Here is a 22,166-nt window from a genome sequence, read left to right on the forward strand (position 1 = left end):
AACCCAACCTAATGAAAGAATTATTTGACCTGGGACAGACTCACATGGAAACTTAGCAATAAATGTCCCCAAGACTAACCCCTTAGGTCATCCACTTCACTGTGTTTTTATTTTGTGACTACACAGGATGATCATTTTAACCTTTGCTAAATTTGGCTGGAAATGACTGATGGGATCTGCTTTAAAACACTTAAAAAATAATTTCCAAACATATATATATATATATGTGTGTGTGTGTATATATATATGTGTGTGTGTGTGTGTGTATATATATATATATATATTTTTTTTTTAAATTTTTCTCATCCAGATTTCCTTAGAACCTGCGTTCTGAAAACTGAGTAGCTTAGGAAGTCCAACGACCCGGCAGAAGACTGTGAAGAGGCTCAGCACAAAATGGCTGACAGCTGCATTTCTCCGCCAGGTCTCAAAAGCTCAGAAAAATATTTCTTCCACTAGAGGGCAGCATTCCTCCACTTTGAAGTCTAATCTGCCATTGTTGATGAAACACCAAAAACCTCCACAGCAAAGGACAAAGCATTTGCTTACTATACACTCCTCAGATTTTATTTTTAAAAGGAGCCTGCATTTTTTTTTTCTTATGGAAACTCAGGGTTTTACAAGCAACGCTGTTCTCAGTTTCACCTATACTGTGTCCAGTATGATATTGCTATATTCACAGTAGAACGGACTTGAATTTCTGAGTGATCAGTCTGTTTTAAGTTTCTGCCGAAACTAACTGTACACCTTAGTCAAAAACCACAACAATCCTTCCATAAGATGGCTGTGTTATTGTTCTCGCGTGTTTTTCTGAGGCTTGGGTAATGAAAGTATTTCCCCACTCCCTTGTAACTGGCATTTGCTTCTAAAGTAATTCATTAATGTACAGGGGTGGGTATGAGGCCTTGTACAAAGAGCAGAAGGTAATGGTTTTAGAGGTGTATCTTCGGTAATGCACTTCGGGCTACAGAAATAGAAATATCACATGTGACGAAAACAAATGTTTTTGAGCAACATGGCCATAGCATGAGTAGGATTGGTATATGTTTGCTGATCTACCCTCCTTTCCTGTTTCAAATATTCAGTTCTGGAGATCTAGCTTCACCCAAATTGTCTACGATGGACACATGCCTCTTCCCTTTATTTAAAAACGAGTGTTCTTGATAGCAAAGATGTTGGCTAGTCATTTATATATTGGCATGAGAAGTTTTGTGCCATTCCAAAATTCAGCATTATCCATAGTAGAGTGTAATATTATCAGATTATCTGTATTAGTATATGAATGCATTCATAAGCAATGCACATAGTTATGTCTTTAAGCAGCTAATGGCTGAACAATCACTAAATAAAAAACATCCAGAGTTTAAAAGCACAGCTGAAACATTTGTACAAATATACAAAGAGAAAAAACAATCATTCAGACACCATGAAACTTTTGTAATAAATAGGTTTGTCTGAAATCGGTCTCTGTCACCCTGGACAAGCCTCCCCCGTGAGTCTGGGAAAGTACTCTACGGAAGTGGTGTTCAAAATCTATGGAGGAATATCTTTGGGGCCAAGCTCAGTGTTGTCTCCAGGAATTTTAACAGAGCTATAAAGGATTGACTCAAAATAGTGGCTATACCCAGACTTGTTGAGCTGGATGATGCTGATAATTTTTCTAGTCTAGATAGGACATGGCTGGATGCTGACAGTCTGAGAGTTATAGTATATCCTCGAATCATGAAAATAAATGCTGGTGATCATGCATGTCCTGGGAATGTCGGGATGCAGAGGACTGAGTGAGACCAGATAGGGATATCTCATGCAGTCAAAGTCAAGTTTACTTATGGTCCTACTTAAGTGGCCAGGAAGAAACAACGCACACACGTCAGGACTGGGACTGAAATGGATCACAGACAACATGGGTGCTATGTGTCACTGATGTCTCTGGCTTGGATCAACATGAGAGAATGAAGATATAGGCGGTGCTGATATTTTAATAAGAAAATACTACTTTTTTTTTTTCTAGAACCTTCTAAATAATGGATTATTACTCAATGGATATGATCTGATCAGGAAACATATCACCTTTTCCTAGCCCTTTTGTCCGAGAGGCTTGATTACAAGGAAGGAATCTCAAACAACCAAACACCCAGGGATTGAAAGGCAATTATTTTTTTTTTCGACAAACAAACAACAGAGAGAAAAAAAAAGCATGATAAAGAGGAGACAGATATTATCGTTGAGGCGGAGCAGTGAGCTCAGTTGGACACGGAGGGCGGCAGGCCAGGGCGCCGGGTCTGGATGATTTTTGGCTTTGGGGAAGTCTTTGGATCCTCTTCTTCTATGTCGCTGTCGCATACGTGCACGACGACACTTGGGGTGGACTCGGTTCCCGCATGGAGCTCATACTTCTCTCCTGAAAGGCAAGAAAAAGGAGGGTGATAAAGGGGAAGGGAGCTCAAAGCGGATTCTCTGGCGATGTTTGTTCTGGAAGGAAGGACAGTTCACAGTGTTTTGGGAAGCCCGGATCTTATCCAGGAATGGCACAGGGCATCACAAAATGGAGTGAGATTGCTCGGTCACTGTATCTACACTACACTACACTATCATCTATCTGCGCCGCACCATACCATCTGTCAGCCCGACAAGCCCGCACGGGCCACTCACCCTCCTGCAGCCTCAGTCAGCATCCCCAACTGTAAACTTCCACATGATCGTGACTACAGTCCTCAGGATCGTGGTGACGATGGGGTCGCTCTGACAGCTCGTTCTCAGTTTCTCTTCTGTTTCCCATCACCACTGCTGATTGCTGAGTGACCTTGGGCCAACAGCTTCACTTCTTCACCTTGTCAACAGGGCAGTCTCCAAAGTCTCCTCCAGCCACACTTTGATAGCAAGAGCTGCCCCAGGATGGGTTAAAGCAGGATCATCACTGTCTGGGATTTGCGGTGGCTGCTGGGTGACGGGGTTAGAGGACAGTCAAGGTCCCTTCAAGCTCCAAAAGTCTGTCCTTCTTGACTGGCTCATCTTACGGCCAAATGGCTGGTAGCTGACTGGCTTCCTGCCTTTGTTCCCCTTTAGGAGGTATTTACTGAGCATTCCCCATGGTCTGGCCTATTGCTGGGAAAAGGCTACGGGCGCAATGTAAGATCCTTGTGTCTGTCGCAAAAGCACAGTCCTGTGGCCCAGTGTGGAAACAGGAAGTGTCACAAAATACCACGGTAAGTGCTAGCGTGGCTATATATGTCAAGGATTGTGGCACCAAATTTTAAGGAGAAAGTAACCCTGAAAGCCTTCCTGGTGGAGATGACAACTGGCTTAGGTCTGAAAGAAAAGTAGAAGACCTCCATGTAGTCAGGCAGGAGGAGGGAGCATTCTCCATCTGCATGCTTTTAAAGATTTTATTTACTTATTTGAGAGAGAGAGAGCACAAGCAGGTAGAGCTGCAGGCAGAGGGAGAGGGAGAAGTGGACACCCCGCTGAACTGGGAGCCCCACGCGGACTCAGTTCCAGGACCCTGGGATCATGACCTGACCCGAAGGCAGGCACTTACCCAGCTGAGCCACGCAGGCATCCCATCTGCATGCTATTAACTTCTCAACTTAACTGCTGACATACTCATCTTACCCTTCTCCTGACATGCACCTTTCATTCCCCATCTTTCACAAATACAGAAAATCTAAAAGCAGTGTCTCCCGGACATCCTCCTGGTCAGTGGCTTTCCAGACCTCACTAGATCAAGTCCTCGTTTCTTAGACCAGGACAGAAGACCCTGCACAGTCTCTCACCAGTCATGACAGCCACATCCTCGTACCTACTGATAAAGAACATTTTCAACTTTAATGTTTGTGGACCTGCTCCTGGTCTCCCAGGGAAGCTATCCTTTAACATTTGTCAAGGCCAAAATGACCTGGCACAACCTCAAAGCATGGGCTGTATTTCCACCCTGAGCATGCATGGTAAGTCTGCTTTGTTAAAAAACAAACAAAACCAGAAAGGAACCTTCCAAACATAAACATAAGAAAAACAAAAAACACCTCCCTGATCTCCATAAGATTAAAGTTAGACAGCCTTGCACATACTAAAAGCTGAAGTCTGCGACTATCTGGAATGATGTCCTTTGCTGTGATGCTTTGTAACTTTTTTTTTTTTTAAGATTTTATTTATTTCTTTGACAGAGGGAGAGAGAGAGAGAGAGTGTGCGCGCACAAGCAGGGGTAGCAGCGGAGGCAGAGGGAGAAGCTGACTCCCCGCTGAGCAGAGAGCCAGATGTGGGACTGGATCCCAGGACCCTGAGATCATGACCTGAGCCAAAGGCTTAACTGATCGAGCCACGCAGCCATCCCTAAAAAAAATTTTTTTAAATTTTTGTTCTGTAATCCCCTCGGTTTGTGGTACTTGGTTTTGTGGCAGGCCTAGCAAACTAATCTAGCCATGGACCGCTAAGAGTGTTCTCCTTCTGTTAAAAGTCAGAGAAGTGTTTGTTGGACCACCTTTGACATCTGTTGTATAGAGCAAATGCTTTCCTGGGTGAGGGCAAGGGATAGTTCACAAACATGGAGTGTTTCAGCTCTGGGATTTCACTGCTTATTGAAAGTAGCCAAGAGGGACAGAACTAGTCAGAGCCATAGAAATATGGCTCATAAGGACCCTGCAATTTAAAGTCTAGATTTGGTGAACTTGTAGGTAGAGAGAATCGTGGCAGCAAGTATGAAACCTCTGGCAAACGTGGACCAGTCTGGGTTCAGGAGAGGACAGGGACAAAAGCAGGGGACATGAAGCAGAACCTGGACAGAACTTAGACACGTGCCTGAGCCCTTCGTGCTCCCCTCTGCTTCCCCGCCGGAGAGCAGACACAGCCAGCGCTCACCTCACTGCCCAGATCCCCTCTTAAGTCCTTTCTAAGGCCTGTGCTCACAGCTCTGGTGGGCCTAGCAGCAGACAGCTCATTCAATTGCCTTCCGTTCTCCTTTAAAGCAGTTGTCATGTTTACCAAAATCTTGCGGGAAAAGCAAGGCTTCAACTATGGCTCAGGAGCGGAATCTACAGGGAAACGAGCTCTTGCACAAAAGGCGCTGGGCCCCGGGATGGGCAGAGACCTGGTGGGCGGCATCGTTGAGCCTCGCTTCTCAAACTCTTGACCCCTTAGTGGCCCTGCTTGTTGAAACCAGAATTTCCTGGGGGGTGCGCCTATGTGTTTCAGTTGGTGGAAGGTCCTATTCTGGATTTCAGCTCAGGTCATGATGACAGGGTGGTGAGATTGAGCCCTGTGTTGGGCTCCGCGCTGGGCAGGGAGCCTGCTTACGACTCTCCCTCTCTCGCTGCCCCTCCTCCCAATCAATCAATTAATTTAAAAAAAAAAAAAGAGAGTATACTGGTATGAGGATGCAACCTAGGGAATTCTGACTGGGTGACATCACCTTTGGTACCCAGCACCCCTCCCCCGCCCCACCGTGCGCTTCCCTGTGCTTCAGCGTGGCCGGTGTTACAGGGGTCCACGTGGCTTGCAGGAGGCTGCGGTCCTCCAAGGCGCTGGCCTGCACCTAACGTGCCTCCCCCCTTCCTCCATTCTGCATCGTCCATTTTTCATGGGAACCGGCCAACGGCGTAGGTCAAGGGCAGGAGGTAGGGACGCTGAGGACGCCAAGGGGGAAAGCAGCCAGGGCTCCTCTGAATCAGCGCCAGCAGCAGGATTTCATCGATGGTCTCCTTTCTCATCTGTTTCTGGGACGGCAATAAGCCCCTCCAAATGCCACAGCAAACGGTGATGAGTTCCTCCTACCCACGGTTTCCAAAATGCTCTCTTTCCTTCGGGAATGCTTTGCGATGCTGAAGGAGGGACGTCCTCCCACAAGAGATGGAGAAAGAGAAGAGTCAACACACGGTGAGGTTGTTCTTGTCGCCTACAGGATTTCTTGGAAGGTCTCCGGGTTTAGAGAGGAAGCACCCCTTGAGGAAACCGGAGTGGCTGGGGGAGTCCTGTGCCTGGTCGCCATGCAGGGTGAGGCAGTGGCAATCTCCTATCCACAGCAGAGAATCTGCCATCGTCCATCGAGTGAGCAGACAGTGGGGTTGGGGGGCGGGTGGCAGGGACCCCACCAGGGGTCTGACCCAATACCTGCCTCTTTCCTCATATGTCTGCAAGCAGCCAGCTGCTACCTTGATATATGTATGTGCATATATATATTTATGTTTCTATTACAGTAAAATATACATAATGAAGCTAGCCTTTTAGTTAAGCCATTTGTTCGCCCTGGCTTTGATAAAGAACACTGTCTTAAAGATACCTCGAGTTGGAATGTGTTTACCAATTCAAGCCCGAGCGCTCTCCTCTCAGGCAGGTGTGCGGGTGTTGGGGGCGGGGGGTGCACTCAGGATGGGACAGGAAAGCCCAGGGCGCTGCTCCGTGCTGGGCAACCCTCATGTTGTTGAGCCCGTCGAGCTAACAAAGTCAGGCTGCTTGGTAGTACAGATGCTTTATTGCTGTGATCCCATTAACTCTGACATTTCACTGTTCTATCTTTGGAAACTTTCTACTATCAAAATCCAGCAAAGCTTAACAGCTGCTAAGCGCCCCACAGACTAAAAAGAAATCACTTTGGTGTGGCTGGATTGAATTTTTCTTTTTTTGGCCTCTCTTTCCCTTTGGGCTTCAGCTAATTCCTCTACCACGAGGGCTGACGTCAATGCTGTCTCGCTGCAGGGTGACCAACTGGGCTAGGCAGGGGACAAGGAGCCCCAGGGGCCTTGTCCACTCTGGGTGGGCTGGGGCTGCCACACCACACAGAGCGTGGCCAGTAGAGCATTTCTTTGGAAGGACAAGCAGAGGGTCACCCATCACACTCCCAATCCTCACTCTGTATTCAAACCCTCCTCCACATCCTGATTCCCGCAAGTCTGGAGGAAGTGGAGGTGTCCACGGGCTGCCTCCTGCTCTCAGGAGGGAGAAGGGCACATCCCTGTTCTGAGCAGGGAGCTGGGGGGTAAGGCGACATGTGTGGGTGACTGCTGGTCTGAGTACCCCCAGAGGTGCCTCATCATGCTGCCACCTTTGGCTCGTGGGGCAGAAGTTGGCCCCTTCTTGAGTTCTCTCGAAATAATCAGCATGACGATGCACAGTGTCTCTAAAAAAATCCACATAATGAGATGAGGTAAGGGCAGGGAGATGTTACAAAGCTCTATTTATGAACATGACAGCAGAGCCGAGATGGTTCAGATTCTTGATCAGAGAACTCTCGAGATGGAAGGCAAGGGAAACCCTTCTGTCCCTGGAGGGCCTCCTTGGGCAGGTCCTCATGTGAGCTGCAGCTCCAGGAGACAGAACCCCATCCCAGGGCTTTCAAAAGACCGAAGAGTTGAGCAGGCATGAGGCGAGGGTTTGCTTTAGGCCTCCCATGGCTGGCGTTCTTCTCTGCAGAGTGTCTCTCTGGAGCATCGTGAGTTCTCAATGTCTGTCTCTATGAGATGCTCTGTCCTCAGCCTGAACTCACACCTGCATTTGGCCTGCTATGGACATCTCTCCAAACATCTCTCACTCTTCTCCAAACTCACACAGCCAAAGTAGAATTAGTTATGTTCCCTGTCCATCTGTGTTTCCTTTCCAGCTATCACATTTCTCTGGGAGGTTTCATCCTCTAGGTGCCATCCACAGACTTGGTCATTCTAGAAGCTTCTCTGCCTTTCATCCATGGTGGTCAAACTGTCCCTGAGCATCATTCAGTAACACTTTGAAATATTTCTCCATAGACTCCCTCACTACCACCTGCTTGTAACGCCCCCATTCTCTCTCACTTGGCGAATCTCAGCTGGTATTCCCACCCCGGGAACTAAGCTTCCCTGTCAGAATAAGCTTCCTAAAACAACATTTGGGAACATCACCTTATCACGTACTAGCGATGTGATGTTCAGAGACACATAACATTCTAGGACTCAGTTTTCCTCATCAGACAAATGGGAATAACATCCACATGGATGCTACGAAATAAAGAAATATTTGTCAGATTCTTAAGAAAGCCGTCCTGAGATGCACGTCATGATTATATAAGGCGATGTGGTGGTCAGTGCTACAGTTGCCCCAAATAATTTCCTGTTTTCAATATGATGAACTCATCTAGTCACACCACAGAGCAGTTAAAGTATTAAGCAGGGAAATAATGCCACAGAGCTTCTACTCAGTTGAGTCAGTGCTGTAAACAGCAAGGAGGGGTGGATGGTGACATGCCGAGTCCTCCAGTTCAAATGAACAGGGGCGTGTCATAAACTCCAACCCTCACGATGGAATGAGCCTCGCTCTCTTCGCTACTGCCCACCTCCCCACCATTGGTAAGTTCCTCACCTTTTTCCTCCCTCCCCACCTTTTCCACATTTGTATTCCCATGAGAAGGGACCAAATCTGAAGTTGATTTTAAACGAGATCTTTTTCTTTTTCTGAATCACTTGTTATAATGCCTAATTATATCACCTTTTACATTATACATTAGTTATTTCATCTAGTGGTGTTTTATATTCCAAGCTGCTGAAATGGTGATTTAGGTGATGGCTGCCCTTTGATGCACAAGTAAATGCTCAATAAATACATTACTGATTTATGAAAGGCACCAACCTTGGCCATTTACTTGTTTTACTTGTCCAATGTCCAGTACGTACTCACACGTGAATTTTTCTCCTGGTGTTTAACATGTGTTAAGTTTTGGATTTTCAGCGAGGCTGAAAACCAAGAAAGGACACGTATTTACCCTGTTGTCAGTGTGTTGGCAGTGTGAGGACACAGGAGGTGTCGTGGAAACTTGCCATCTGCTTTAAACTTCACAACGACTATTTCCCACACTCTTACTAAATGCCAGACACAGCTCAAAGTACTTCCCGTCAATTGGATATTTAATGATGATAACGGCTCTGGACTGTGGGTGGCATCCTTTTTAGTTGATGCAAGAGGAAACTGAATCACATAGGAAATAAATGGCAGAGGGAGGATTCAAACTCGGGACCGTCAGACCTCAATGAATGTGCTCATAATCACTCTCGGGCGCTGCCTGTCCTGATTCCCACGGGGTCATCTTTGACAAGAGACACTCCCCAAAGGGAGCTGGGTTTAACTTATACTTTTACTTTTTTCCCCCAGATTTTATTTATTTATTTGACAGACAGAGATCACAAGTAGGCAGAGAGGCAGGCGGGGCGGGGGCGGGGGGGGGAAGCAGGCTCCCTGCTGAGCAGAGAGCCAGTGCGGGGCTCCATCCCAGGACCCTGAGATCATGACCTGAGCTGAAGGCAGAGGCTTTAACCCACTGAGCCACTCAGGCGCCCCTAACTTATACTTTTAATACATTCATAAGGCACAAAACTTATATTTTAGTAAACATTTGTTCTCTAGCTGAAGAGGAACATCTTGTATCTTTTTCTTTCGGTCAATTGGTAGTTGTTCGAGGCATGGTCTCCTTGACAATGACTCTTCTCAAAAGATAACAATAATCAATTATGAAAAGAAAGGGGTATATATTATAAAATGATTTGACTGACATCTATTACCATAGCTTGGGAAGAAAATTTTCTATGTTTCCTTCTGGCTCTAATTTTATTATCTCTCATACCGAAGGTGAATTCTCAGTAGGCATGTTTGGGTCTTAGCGGACTGTGTTGCACAGCGACGATCATAACATTACTCCTCAGTAACTTTGCCAGTTCTTCGTGGACGACTGTTCCCACTGTGTTCCCTCCCCTCAAATCTGGACAGGCCTTTCCGACTGCCTCAACTAACACGCTGTGGCAGAAGTAACCAGTGTGAATTCTGAGTTAAGTCCCAAAACCACACACACACTTCTACCTTGCTCTGTCAGGAGGCTCATTCCTAGAACCTTGCGTCCATGTTGTAAGGAAGCACAAGCAGCCCATGAAGAGGCTCACACGAGGAGGAACGAGAGTCCTTCACCTATCGCCTGTCTGAGCTTCCAGCCAGCAGCACACTGACGTGCCAACCATGTGAGGAAACCACCTTGAAAGTCCCGAGCCATGTTGCATGGAGCAGAGATGAGCTGTCCCCTGAGCCCTAAATAGATTTGTGAGCAAAAAAAAAGATTGTTGATGTTCCAAGACCTTCATTTTGGGATAGTCTGTTATGTGGCAATGGATAAGTCCCGGATCACACAAGTTTTCTTTGTTCAGAAGCAAGCTAAGCCACTACAGGTGAATCGAAATGAATTGCTTGTGCTTTATCCTCTTTTTTCTGCTCGCCTGCTATGTTAGACTGGATACCACACCAGTCTCCATCCTTCCTTCCTTAGGGATGTAGGTCCATGAGCAAACCACTTGGGACCTCTCTCTCTGGCCGATTTCTTACTCCTCTCCAGCGGAAGCAGAGTGACAGCTTAGGGGAAAAGAACTGAGGTGCTCAGCTCACCCAATCCACTTTGCTCTGTGGACCATCTCTGCCTGCATCCTGTTCTGCTCTCGGCCAGGTGCTGAGGCCAGGGCAGGAGACTCTGTTCCTGGGGACCAGTCCACAGGCAGGCAGGGGGAGTCGCACTGCTCGGTCTGGATTTCAGCCTTGGGAAGCGCTTGCTGGTGCTCAGCTCAGCCACATTCTGGGCTTCGGCATGGCCTCGGACAGAGAGCTGGTGTGATTCATCTCCTCTGTCTTAGTCTTATCCAACCCTCAGTGAGTTCTGAACCCCGTAAGGAAAAAGAAGGCCTCTGTTATTAATCTGCACTGAATTTTAAGAGTGGATGATGGCTTATCAACGCAAGTGAAGCACATTTCTACCAGGGCCGTTGAACACAGAACCATGCTGGGCTGTGTGCCACACACTGAACTTGACTGAAATGAAGAGCCCTTTATATCTGAGTAAGAGGAGGAAGGGAAATTCCAATATCAAAGTGATTTCTGGCTTCTCCAGTTAGAAGGCATTACAAACCCCTTTCCTCTGTACTTTATTGTGAATGCGCTATTTTCAAGAGGAACGAGGGAGCATCCGTCTTTATCTATGGAACAAAACCACAGGATTTCTAGGAGTTAGTTTTACTGAGCATGCTGCCTGTTCATGGGATTGCAAACAGGGACTGAGGGAAGAGTGTATGTAATGTGAAATGTGCCTGAAAGGCATTCACACTTAGATTTCCTTTCCTTTCATGTATTAGGTTTAGGACTTGAATTTGGCAGGGTGGGGAAGGCGAGCAAGGCTGCCAGCCCCGCTCTACCACTCCCATGTCAACAGCAGAGACAGAGGCGCCTGGCCCTGAGGGGGATCTCAGAGGACTGGGACAGGGGTGGGGTCAGTGGAGCTGAGGGAGTTGGGGGTGGGGGGCAGTAGGAGAGCTGATGGCAGGAAACAGCGGCACAGTGTGGTGACTTACACTTCCTTTCTTCCTCCCAGACCCTGGCTGGTGTCTGAAGTCACCATGTCTTTTAAGCCTCTCTCAGTCTGGAAGGGCTGATGCTAGTTTGCTTTGGGGCCTAAAGTGCTCCCCAAGAAAAGGAGGCATTAAGGTGAAAAACGTCTGGAAGTTTCCAAAAGCTGTACGGCCACCCCCATACATGATTTAACAGTATTTTTAAGTTATCTACCAGAAAGCTCTATTTCCCTATTAGGGGAATAATAATTCCCCTGTTATTTCAAAGGGGAGGAAAGAAAGTGTGTGTGTATGGGGAAGGAGTTGGGGTGGTGGTGGTGATACTTCTCTGGACAGCTCTCCTCTCTCACCTCTCTTTTCTCCGCCCCACACTGGCACCTCTGACCTCTTCCCAGGCACTCCTTGCCTCTATGTCTTTCTCGCATTTGAGATCCACCTGATAAATGGTGCAGAAGCGTAATTAGTGTGGTTCTCAAACAAGGGTGCTTAGCTTCCAGTGGTGTCTGGAAATGCAATAAGAATTTTTTTTTTAAATTTTCATTTTTTGGTTTTCACAGGGACTGGGCTGTGTGTGGATACTGGCATTTGGCAGGTGATGCCCAAAGATGCTAAATGGACTGCAGTGTGTAGGACTGTCAGTTCCAAAATATCACAGCTTTTGCCCTGAGAAACCCTGAGCTAAGAGCTTAACATAGGCACATTTACACTTTAACCAAAGACTAAGATATGGCTTAAAAATCAAGTGATCAAAAATAGGTACCACACTGAGCATTCACCATGTCCTGTGTTGGACATAGATTCATACGGTTATCTTGTCTGATACCAGCAACAATCTGGTATCAGACAAGAGGCACAGAGGGATTTGGAGAGTGTCTCCAGGTCACACAGCTAATAAAGGGTGGTGCCTGGATTCAAACTCACATCCCGAGTTTTAGTCATCACCGTAAAGCAAGACAAATGTTTCTTCATGTTGGAACCTCATGGACAGCAACAAAAGAGAAGAGGAGAGACCCTAGGGCAGAGGGGCTTAAACTGGCGGCATGGTACAGTCACAAGTGCCTATTCGTAAGCTCAACCTGGGAATCGAGAAAGAACTAACTTTCTAAATAAGAGTGGAAAGCAGATTCTCCATTAAAACCAGTATTCCAGGGAGGAAGAAACATTCCAGAGAGAGAGAAGTCCTTTGTACATTTCTTCTCTCCCATACCTTTGTGGTTCCATGAGCTCACGTCTCATTTTGATTGACCTCAGAGAAAAATGCTGTAGGTGGTTTTGAGGGTGGGGCCCAATCACTGAATGGCAAATCTGTCCCTTGTCCTTGGTGTAGCCGCTGCTTCTGTCAAAGAACGCCCTCTCAGCTTGGGAGGCAAAGACTATAAAGCAAAGCACAGACCACCCCAAGCCCATGAAACATTCAGAGAACAAGCCCAGTTAAATCACCAGCGCCTCCACCACAAAGGACGGGCATATCGTTCTCGCTGACTGGTAGACACTACTCCAAGGGCTTTCCATACCTTAATTCATATACTGGCATGGGAAACATCTCTAAGTGGATGTCCTGCAAAACGATACTGCTCAGAGCAGAAGGATCATTGCACCCACTGTAGATTTGGTAGTTCCTACATGTCAGGCACTGGGCTGGGTACCTCATGTATATTAATTATTCCATCTTCATGATGACCTTGAGAATTGTCAACAATCACCATTAAAAAAAAAAAAATGGTCTGCAGTCACCTCAGACAAGTGGAGCTAGGACTCTGGTTGAGGTATGGCGAGGCCAAAGTATGATCGCCATATTGCCTCTGCCATTTAGGATTATGGCAGATTAGGGTATGGGGCAGGCAAGACATCAGGACAGCACACAGGCTTCTCTGCCTCAGCGAGTCTGGCATGAGCTCATGTCAGGAAACTATTCTTCACATACACGATGGGGGTTCTTCCTCCTTACCGCCCATCCTCAGTCCCGACCCACGTCAAAGTAGGAAGACAGAAAGGGTCCTTGGTAAACTGGTGGGCGGGGGGGGGGTGAAGGAGATGGAGAGATGCGTGAAGGAAAAGAGAATACTTCTATCATTTTGTTAGAAGAGGTGTTCTATTTTAATAAAGGAACGTTTGTTTATCTTTTGGGGGTTTCCCCTGTAAGGTGGCCTGAGAGGGGCCATAGGTCTTCATTCCCTCCTGAGTCATTTAGGATCTAAAGTACTTCATGGGGACAACTGACTGACTGAGGACCCGAATTCACAGCTGAGACAAGTAAGTGGAACCCTCCAGGGAAGGTATGGACCAAGGAGACTTGGGAAAGCCATGCAGGAAGGAGGGGTGGGAAGATAAAAGGAGACAGAAAATGGGTTCTCGGAAGCCTGTGACATGGGGCTCATCCACACAGGTGACAGAAAAGCAGCAACATAAGGAGAGAAAGAGCTGCTTGGTCAGAGAGGTGTGAGGTTCTCCTCTCTGGAATTGACCATCCTGTTTGAGCTTTTCTGATATTTAGGGGCCTGGTCATGTGTCTTCCTATTATTCTACCACATGCATATATGTGAAAGAAGAGAAGCCTTCCATATTGTCACTCAACACTGATTAAAAATAATTGTGGAGTATATGCTGAGAAGAAAAGCTTTTCAGACATTTTTTTTCCCCCAGGGAAAATTCTTAAATCATAGGTTTTTGTTTCTTTTTGTTTTTAGGTACACATCATGCCCAGGGTGGAGCCCAACCTGGGGTCTGGGGCTTGAACTCATGACCCTGAGTTGAAGACCTGAGCTGAGATCAGGAGTCGAACATTTAACCAACTGAGCCACCCAGGTCCCCTCCAGGGAAAATCCTTCAAAAGGAGATGGAAAATTCTGAGCGCGTGGTCCAGAATCACAAATCTGCGTGCTTCGGGTGGGGAAGGACGGAAGAGACCGCGTGAGTGGGAACACTGGAGCCTGATTGTTTTGTTTGCTTTTCATATCCGTGATCAGAAAATAGCAGTTGTTGAACAAGGACTGAAGCTTATATAATAGTCATACCACATGCGCCCAAAATATATTCATCTATATTTAAAAAATGGAATTTTCTCTACCTTTGATTCAATGAGCCTGGAATAGAAACTGTTTCTTCCTTTTAAGTTACATGAATTAATGAAATATATTTTCCATGCGGAGGAAATGCTGTGTGCTAGGTAACAAACTAGAAAAACTGCTTTACTGTGGCATGTTTTGATGGAGAAGAATTTGGAAAAAAAAAAAAAAAGGCTAAATATAGCAGATGTACGCAACTTGAAACTTGGGCACCATTTTAAGCCCTCCTCTGCAGTTAACTAAAATTGATCTCTCTAACAAGAGCTAAAAATAGTGGGAGGAAAAAAAAGGAATAGACGGTGACTTTTCATATCATTCCCTGCAGGCATTTTCAGTGACAATGAACATGACCTTCCAGAGCCAGCCTAGAGAGCCTAGAGAATAAAGGCTGGCATTTCACATCCCACCTCCGATTTACCACGCATTTAGTACATTATAACATCTTTGTGTTTCCATTTTGGCTAATTGGTAGAGATAAGCTGTCTTGCTGGGCTGGGTTTTTGTTTTTCCTGTTTTGCTTTATATCTGAAAAGATGATAGCACCGTACTGTTTCTGGATTCAGGAGTAACAGCTGTAGAATAAACCAAAATAAATATTTGATTCGTCCTCCACTTGGTCAAAGCCCATCTTCTTTTGTCTAGATGATGGTTAGATGATGGGCTTCTCTAAATTTGCCAAGAGGACTAATGGCAATGTAGGAAGCCTTTGTTTTACAGTGCTGGTATCGGTCCTTTAAGCAGAGCAGAAGGCAAATTCTGATCCCTGTGTCCCACAGGGCAGCAGAGAAAAGCATTAAAGCCTGACCCAGTGGCTGTTTTTTGCGGGGTGGAGTAGGGGGGTGATGAGCACAGAAATGAAAGGTAGAGGAACACATTGTGTAAATTGTTTAGCATTTTTAAAATTTCCTTTTGCAACAGTCTTTAATTTCTTCTAGACAAATTAATTTTACGATTCAAGAGACCTCCCTGGTTTCTCAAACTTTTCACTGAAGGTGCTGGCTCTGTCAATTCTTTCTGCTTCTTGCTGGTGGCAGAGGAACATATTTTAACTTACCAGCTGTGCAGCCTTGGGCAAGTTACTTAACCACTCTGTGCTCACACGCCCCAGCCGAATCTATGAGGAGAATAGCAATTCCTGTCTCATAGAGTTGCTCCGAGAATAAATGGAGATAATATAGTAAGGTGTCTTACTGTTGGATACTGCCTAGAGCACAAAAAGCCCTATATATGTTTTAACTGCTGGCTCTATTTAAAATATTTCCCTAATTTGTCTATTTTACTTACTTTGGATCAAAAACAGAACATATAGTCATGGGGACACAATGAAGAATGAGTGAAAGGATGCCTCTCTCATTTTCCCAAGTATACACTTGTTCTCACTGCAATAAATAGAACCAGACCCACTTCTCCAGGGTTATGGGGCCCTTGTGTCATAAGAGGTGTTATAACAGCCTAGGAAGGATTTCAAAGGAATCCTACAGGCTTGGGTTTGATCATCGTTCCACTGTAATTGCACTCTCCATGCTTATTTCAAAAGCCTCTCCACATGTTCCATAAGCATGAGCTGTTCCTGTCTGGAAGAGGGTCACCACCATTCCTCTCCCAAAGAAGGGGAATGCTGTTTTGCTCCTGCTCGTCAGAGCCTCCATGAAAATGTCCTTCATGAAAGTAATGCATGTCCTTGCCTCTCAGGGCTGCTGGGCACATTCGCGATCCTGTGAGCCTGCTGGTTTGCTGAGGTGATGCTCACCCAGCCCGAGCGCCATCTTACCCTGGATCCCTGCTCTGTGATGCTCTTTCTTCAGACCTACTTTAGCTCAGCATCTCTGGATTCCAACATCTCTTCTCAGTCACTCAGCTCTCCCAATTTAGCGGTGTTAGTCATTCCTCGGAAGCAAACCCCATGCCTCTGAGTTGCTTTCTCTGCTCTGATGTTACTGTGTTTCTACATTCCCGGAACTGAGGCAGCCACCCCTTAACACGGAATGAGTTATAATTTCTTACCGAAATACTTCTGCCAAAAGATTAAAAATGAATCTCACAAAATTTTTTTCTTTTTTTTTTTTTTTCCAAATGGAAATGCTCAAAGATCTCTCCTTGAAGAAAACATTAATTTAGTGTTCCCTGACTCAGTCTGGACAAAGCCAAAAGGAAGCAACCATTTGCTGGTGAAGAAATTATCCCTGGGCAGGCTGAGGGCTCTGATCTAGTCACTCGTTCATTCATTCAATATTTGCTGAGCACCTACTGTACAAGGTGCTCCCAGGTGCTGGGGGTAGGAGAAGTGGAGAAGACAGTGAGTTGAACGATAGAGAATGATCGTAGGAGGAATGCGGGAGAATCTATGCAAAGTGGCACGAGGAGGTTGAAGAAGCAAGTGCCTGCCTTGGTACCGCGTGGGCAGGGGGGCCCAGATGCGGTGGGAAGGACACGGGGCGTGGCTGTGCTCCTTCACGGTTGCGGCTAGAACAGCCACAGACACCCGGGCTTCTAATAGCCTCTGTGATATTTTCAACTCAAGTGTTGGCTGCAAATCGTCCATCTGTGTGGGGTAAAGAAACTTCAAGGAGAGAGGAAGAGGACAAATGGAGAACTAAATAAAGAGGAGCAGCCCCAAGCTGCTGGCAGAGAACGGAGGGAACGCTATCCCCGAAAACACACCCGGACACAGCATCAGTCATCCTTCAAAAGCAGAAGACCCTTACACACACAGTGCCCAGGCCTCCATGTGCACACCTGCCACCCCTGAGTTTGGCTTTCTGAGAGTCACAGTGGCGTTAGGGATAGCTGTCCACTCAGGGTGAGGATGAATGTTTTGCCAGCGTCACAGCAACAGGGGCCTCACGTCCACCGAGGCCACCAGCGTCCTCAGTCAAAGGCCAGGGCGCCTGGCCACGTGGGGGAGTCAGCAGAGCCAGGTTTGACACTTGTCTCTGCCCCAATCAGCTGTTTCCTTTTGGGCAAACTGGCTCACGTCTCTATGGCTTAGCGTTCTGATCTGTAAAATGGGAATATTAATAATTGCTCTCCTGGTGCTCACTGCACGGGGTAAGGGAAAGCGAGACTCAGAGGTTAGCAGCACCGCTAAGGAAAAAGGGCATGCATTTTTGATCCCGTCAATGTTGTTCACAGCTCTCAAAAGAACCCCCTGGCTTTCTCTGCCTCTTGAAGACCATTTCGTTCCTCCTTCCTCCTCCCCCTGTGCCAGGCTCTGGAAGCCTCCCTTCTAGGCCTAACTCCTACTCCATCCGGTCCTTCTGCCTCCATCAGCAGCAGGTCGCACCCACCCCTGGCTGTGTCTTCCAGACCCGGGACTCCGCTCCCTTAGCCAGTGAGGGTCTCCGAGACTCGCCCTCATTTTGTCTTTGCATCAAGCTCTGTGAACGTTAACTACACATGAATTCTCTTCCCCATTTTGGAGCAAATGATTTGCATTTACTGGATTCCCGGCTCCAAGTGAGCGCACAGGAGGCCAGCTGGGATCTGATGGTCAGGCAATCTGACTTGGCCTGGGCCTCCCTTATACACAGGGCTGGAGGAAGAGCACGGCCTTGGACGCCCGGGCTCTGTCACTGCCGAGTGACTCCTCCGCTGTCTGGGCCTCTCGGGCCCTCCTCCTGTCAAATGCAGGCTGGCCAGCGACTCCTGCATCCTCCAGCCAGGACCTCAGTGATCCTCTGAAGCTCCCCTTCCTGACATTCGCACAACTGCACGAGGTGTTCAAATGTGTTCTTGGCAACATCTGTGCATGAGAGGGAAGCTGGCAGCTCCGAGTCCCTTGGCTCCAGCCGGTTCATCTGGGGCTGTGCGTTCCTGGTTCTGGGAGTGTCTGGAGTTACTGCAGGAAATGCTTTCACAAGGCTTGACTTGGGCAGACCGGACCTATTTTATACAGGTCACGTTTACTCCTATCACTGACACGGCTCTTTGTACGGGGGTTCCCATACGTGGACAAGGCTCTCAGAGAAATCATGTGTCGCGAATACCTCTCTTCTTATCACTTTGCTCCCCCCTCAGCTCTTTTTAGTCAGGGACCTACTTCTTCTCACAAGAGCTCTCCGAGGGGGGGACCCCATGGCAAGTGTAAAGGCCCCCGAGACGCCAAGTGCCTTGATGCCAGTTAGGAAGAAGCCCCAGGCTGCTTCCTCTCACAAGTACTAGAATTTAAGTTTTGGGCCACACGGGACAGCCAGTTATTCTCTGCAGGGAGAGCGTATTACTCAAACCAGCCACATCCTAATCTGAGGACCCACTAGGGTGTCTTCCTTTCCTGGTCTGCCTGGGAATTTCCTGTGTTTGGCACTGAACGTTCCCAGGTAGCCTTCAGTCCTAGATGAGGCAGAACAGTGGTTCATCCAGGACTGGTCATCCTACGAGTGGTTGCCCCAGGCGTGATCACCCTAGTCACCAAGGTCCTCAAATTTCTGTGGGTGCAAGAATCATCATATGTGATGATGAAAACTGCAGATTTCCGGGGGGGGGGAGGCGATTCTGGTCCATGTATCTTCCTGAGCACACTAAGAAATACTGGTAATGGGGCGGTTGGGTGGCTCAGTGGGTAAAGCCTCTGCCTTCGGCTCAGGTCATGGTCCCAGGGTCCTGGGATCGAGCCCCATATCGGGCTCTCTGCTCAGCAGGGAGCCTGCTTCCTCCTCCCTCTCTGTCTGCCTCTCTGCCTACTTGTGATCTCTGTCTGTCAAATAAATAAATAAAATCTTTAAAAAAAAAAAAAAGAAAGAAATACCAGTAACAATTCATTCTAAGTCTATCTGCTCTTTGTCCCTTGGCTATCAGTGGTTCTTGAGAGTTTTAGGGGAACTTTTAAAAAATACCAATGCCTGAACTTGATCCAAATCAATTAAATCAGAATCTCTTGGGGTGCGGTCAGGACATTGGGATTGTATTTTTTGAAGCCCCCTCTCCCGCCAGGAGAACAGCTAATAGCAGACACGGTGGGCGTTATTTACCCTCGGACCCACAGTGCCTAAACCCTCAGCTGCACCTCCCACCATGTCCCCTCCTGCTGTAATACAGGAAATATACCGTCAACCGAAAAAAAAGGTCGAGCCAATAAAAACCAAGAGCATTTCTTTAGGGTCTCAGAATTGCAGTTTGGGGAACACAGATGGGGGCAGCCAACCAAAGTGTGTCCTTGCCCCCAGGAACAAAAATCAAGCATTTTTAAAGACAAAAGGCGACGCTTGTATGTGTTGTTAACGAAGAATTTTGATGGGCGTTGGTGGCAGACTATCTTGGCTGAATGTGACTGCTTGCTAAGGCTGTCACTAAGCAAAATCTCTTAGTATAAAAAGTTCACGTTGAGTTCTTGGAATATCTTACATGGCTGGGCCCAGTTCAGAAAGTTCATGGTCCTATGGGGTAAGGATGTACCTAAGTCCCATCTCTTTAGTGGGTCTTCCAGCTCCATTTAAAAACCCCTTGACCTAAGCGACCCCATTTCGTTTCACCTATCATAATCCTTGGGAGTATTTTCCAAGCGAGGTGGCAGCGTCTGTCTGCTGAAAGTGAGGACGGTATCACTTCTAGGAACCCATGTAAAGAAATTTTGGATCGGTGCATAGGAGATATGTACAAGGATGTTAACTGTAGCTCTGACTGGAATGGTGAGAAACTGGAAACAGTCTAAATGTCCGACTCGGGAAACCGGACGAATCAAGTGTGATGGTATATTTGCCCAGTGGAATACTATTCAGCCTTGAAAATGAGAGAATCTGAGCCACGTATACCAACACTGGAAGGAAGTGATCATAAGGGATTTTTTTGGTTGACTACTGTGACCGGGGGCTTGGAGATCAAGCGCCTTCACCTTGGCAGGAAGACTGTCTTGTTTCAGAAGGTTCCTGGGCTTTCCTATGGCAGCAATAAAAGAAGGTTGCACAGCACAGAAGCCTAGTGCCAGCTGGTAGAGTGTATTTTGCCTATTCTGAGAAAACCAGAATATACCAGAATATACCAAATATACCAAAACTCCTTATGGCATAGAGAGGAATCCCTTAAGAACTAGGTAGCTCTTTCCAATCCTAAAGTATCTGCATCGCAGTGCAGAAACAGCACAGACAGACCTTGCAGTCCAGGTTCCAAAACTGCTGTTAAAGGGGGACAAAGTCCAATGCTGGTTTTTCCTCTCTGATCTGTCTGTCCTCTCGCCATCCACACATGGCCATAAACCCATTAGAAATGCACATGTTCCCATGAGCCCCGGATCTCACGGTCGTTAATCCCATCTGGATTTTCTAGGTTGCCGACCCTATTTTCCAAAGGGGCCCCAGGGCATACCTGGTCCTAGTTTAGCCACGGCGTAGAGGAGGTCGTAGTTGAGCACTGGCGTGGCATCGCTGATTGGCTGCCAGCCCACGGGAGGAGACGCCGGAGGTGAGATGAGGAATTGCTTGGCAGGCTGTGGCGGTGCCAAATGCAGCTTGTCACCGTCTGTCTCTGGAGTCTGAACCTTTCAAACAGAGGAGAGACGAAGAGACACAGTATTCATCAGGGCCTCAGATGGGCCATGCGGGGACCCGAAGATGCAGAGTCTCATTTTCAGCCTGTGACAAAGGAACCAGTGAACCAGGCTACCCTAATAATCTCTGCTTACCATCCACCACTTGCTCGGTCATCTGATCCTTAGAACAGCGGATCTTGACTCCTAGCGGACATCGCGATTACCTGGACAACTTCCAAAAGGCTGGAGTGCCTGATTCGGCCGAGCTGGGGCAGGGCCCGGGAATCTGCATTGTGCACAAGTTCCCACCTGAGGCTGAGGCCGCTGGTCCCCAGACTCCCTGCTCCCTTTCTTTCCTATCTCTCAATCTCTCTCTCTCTCTCATTCTTTTGAGGCGATCTTCCCGTCATGTGACATGAAGCACTCTAACGTGAACAATCAGTGGCACGGGGCGCCATCCCCACTTCGGCCTAGAGGCAAAGCATCTGTATTGCCCGGAAGCAAACCCTGTGCCCATGAAACAGTTCCTCCATTCTGGCCTCGAGTCAGACCCTGGCAACCACCAGTCCGCTTCCCGTCTCTATGGATTTGCCTGTTCTGCACATTTCCCAGAAACGGAATGAGATGATGTGACCTTTTTGTGCTTGGCTTGTTTCCCTTCGCATATTTACAGGTTCATCCACGTCCTCGCACACCCCGAAACTGCATCCCTTCTGATGGTTGCATAACATCCCAGTGAGTGACGGACCACCATCTGTTTATCGCTCCACCCACTGACGCACATTCCAATTGTTTCCAACTTTCGGCTAGTGTACATAGTACCACCATGAACTATGAGTACGGGTGTTTGTTTGAGATCTGTTTTCAAGTCTTCTAGATGTATACCTCGGAAGGAGAACTTGCTGGGTCAGATGGTAAATCTCTGTTTAACTTTTTAAGGAAACAAGTGGGGATTCAGTAGATTAAAAACTGAGGTTTCTACAACTAACACAGTTTCTGGCAGTATGGGATTCAAACATGGGTCTGGGCCAAAGTCTATGTTCTTCTTTTTTACATTTTATTTTACTTTATTGTGATAAGAACATTTAACAGGAAATCCACCCTCTTTTTTAAAAAGAAGATTTTATTTACGTATTTGAGAGAGAAAGAGCACAAGCAGGGAGAGGGGCAGTGAGAAGCAGGTTCCACCCTGAGCAGGGGGCTCGATCCCAGGACCCCAGGATCAGACCTGAGCCGAAGGCAGATGATTAACTGAGTGAGCCACCCAGGGACCCCAAGAGATCTACTCTCTTAACAAATTAAGTCTACAG

The 22,166-nt window shown here is 47.1% G+C and overlaps 1 protein-coding gene across 4 annotated transcripts in view; it reads right to left on the bottom strand.

Moving 5' to 3' along the window:
- Nucleotides 1-215: 215 nt before the first annotated feature.
- Nucleotides 216-22,166, bottom strand: part of RCAN2 (regulator of calcineurin 2) — a 273,404-nt gene continuing 251,453 nt past the window's right edge. For all 4 annotated transcript variants that reach the window (XM_046005658.1, XM_046005660.1, XM_046005661.1 and 1 more), the window contains 2 exons: nt 20,694-20,865; nt 216-2,401 (listed from right to left, as the gene is read on the bottom strand). In XM_046005658.1, the coding sequence (XP_045861614.1) occupies nt 2,244-2,401; nt 20,694-20,865 (330 nt within the window). In that variant the 3' untranslated portion in view covers nt 216-2,243. The remainder of the gene's footprint in view (nt 2,402-20,693; nt 20,866-22,166) is intronic.

This window comes from Meles meles, chromosome 5, assembly GCF_922984935.1.
Source record: "Meles meles chromosome 5, mMelMel3.1 paternal haplotype, whole genome shotgun sequence".
Lineage (NCBI taxonomy): Eukaryota > Metazoa > Chordata > Mammalia > Carnivora > Mustelidae > Meles > Meles meles.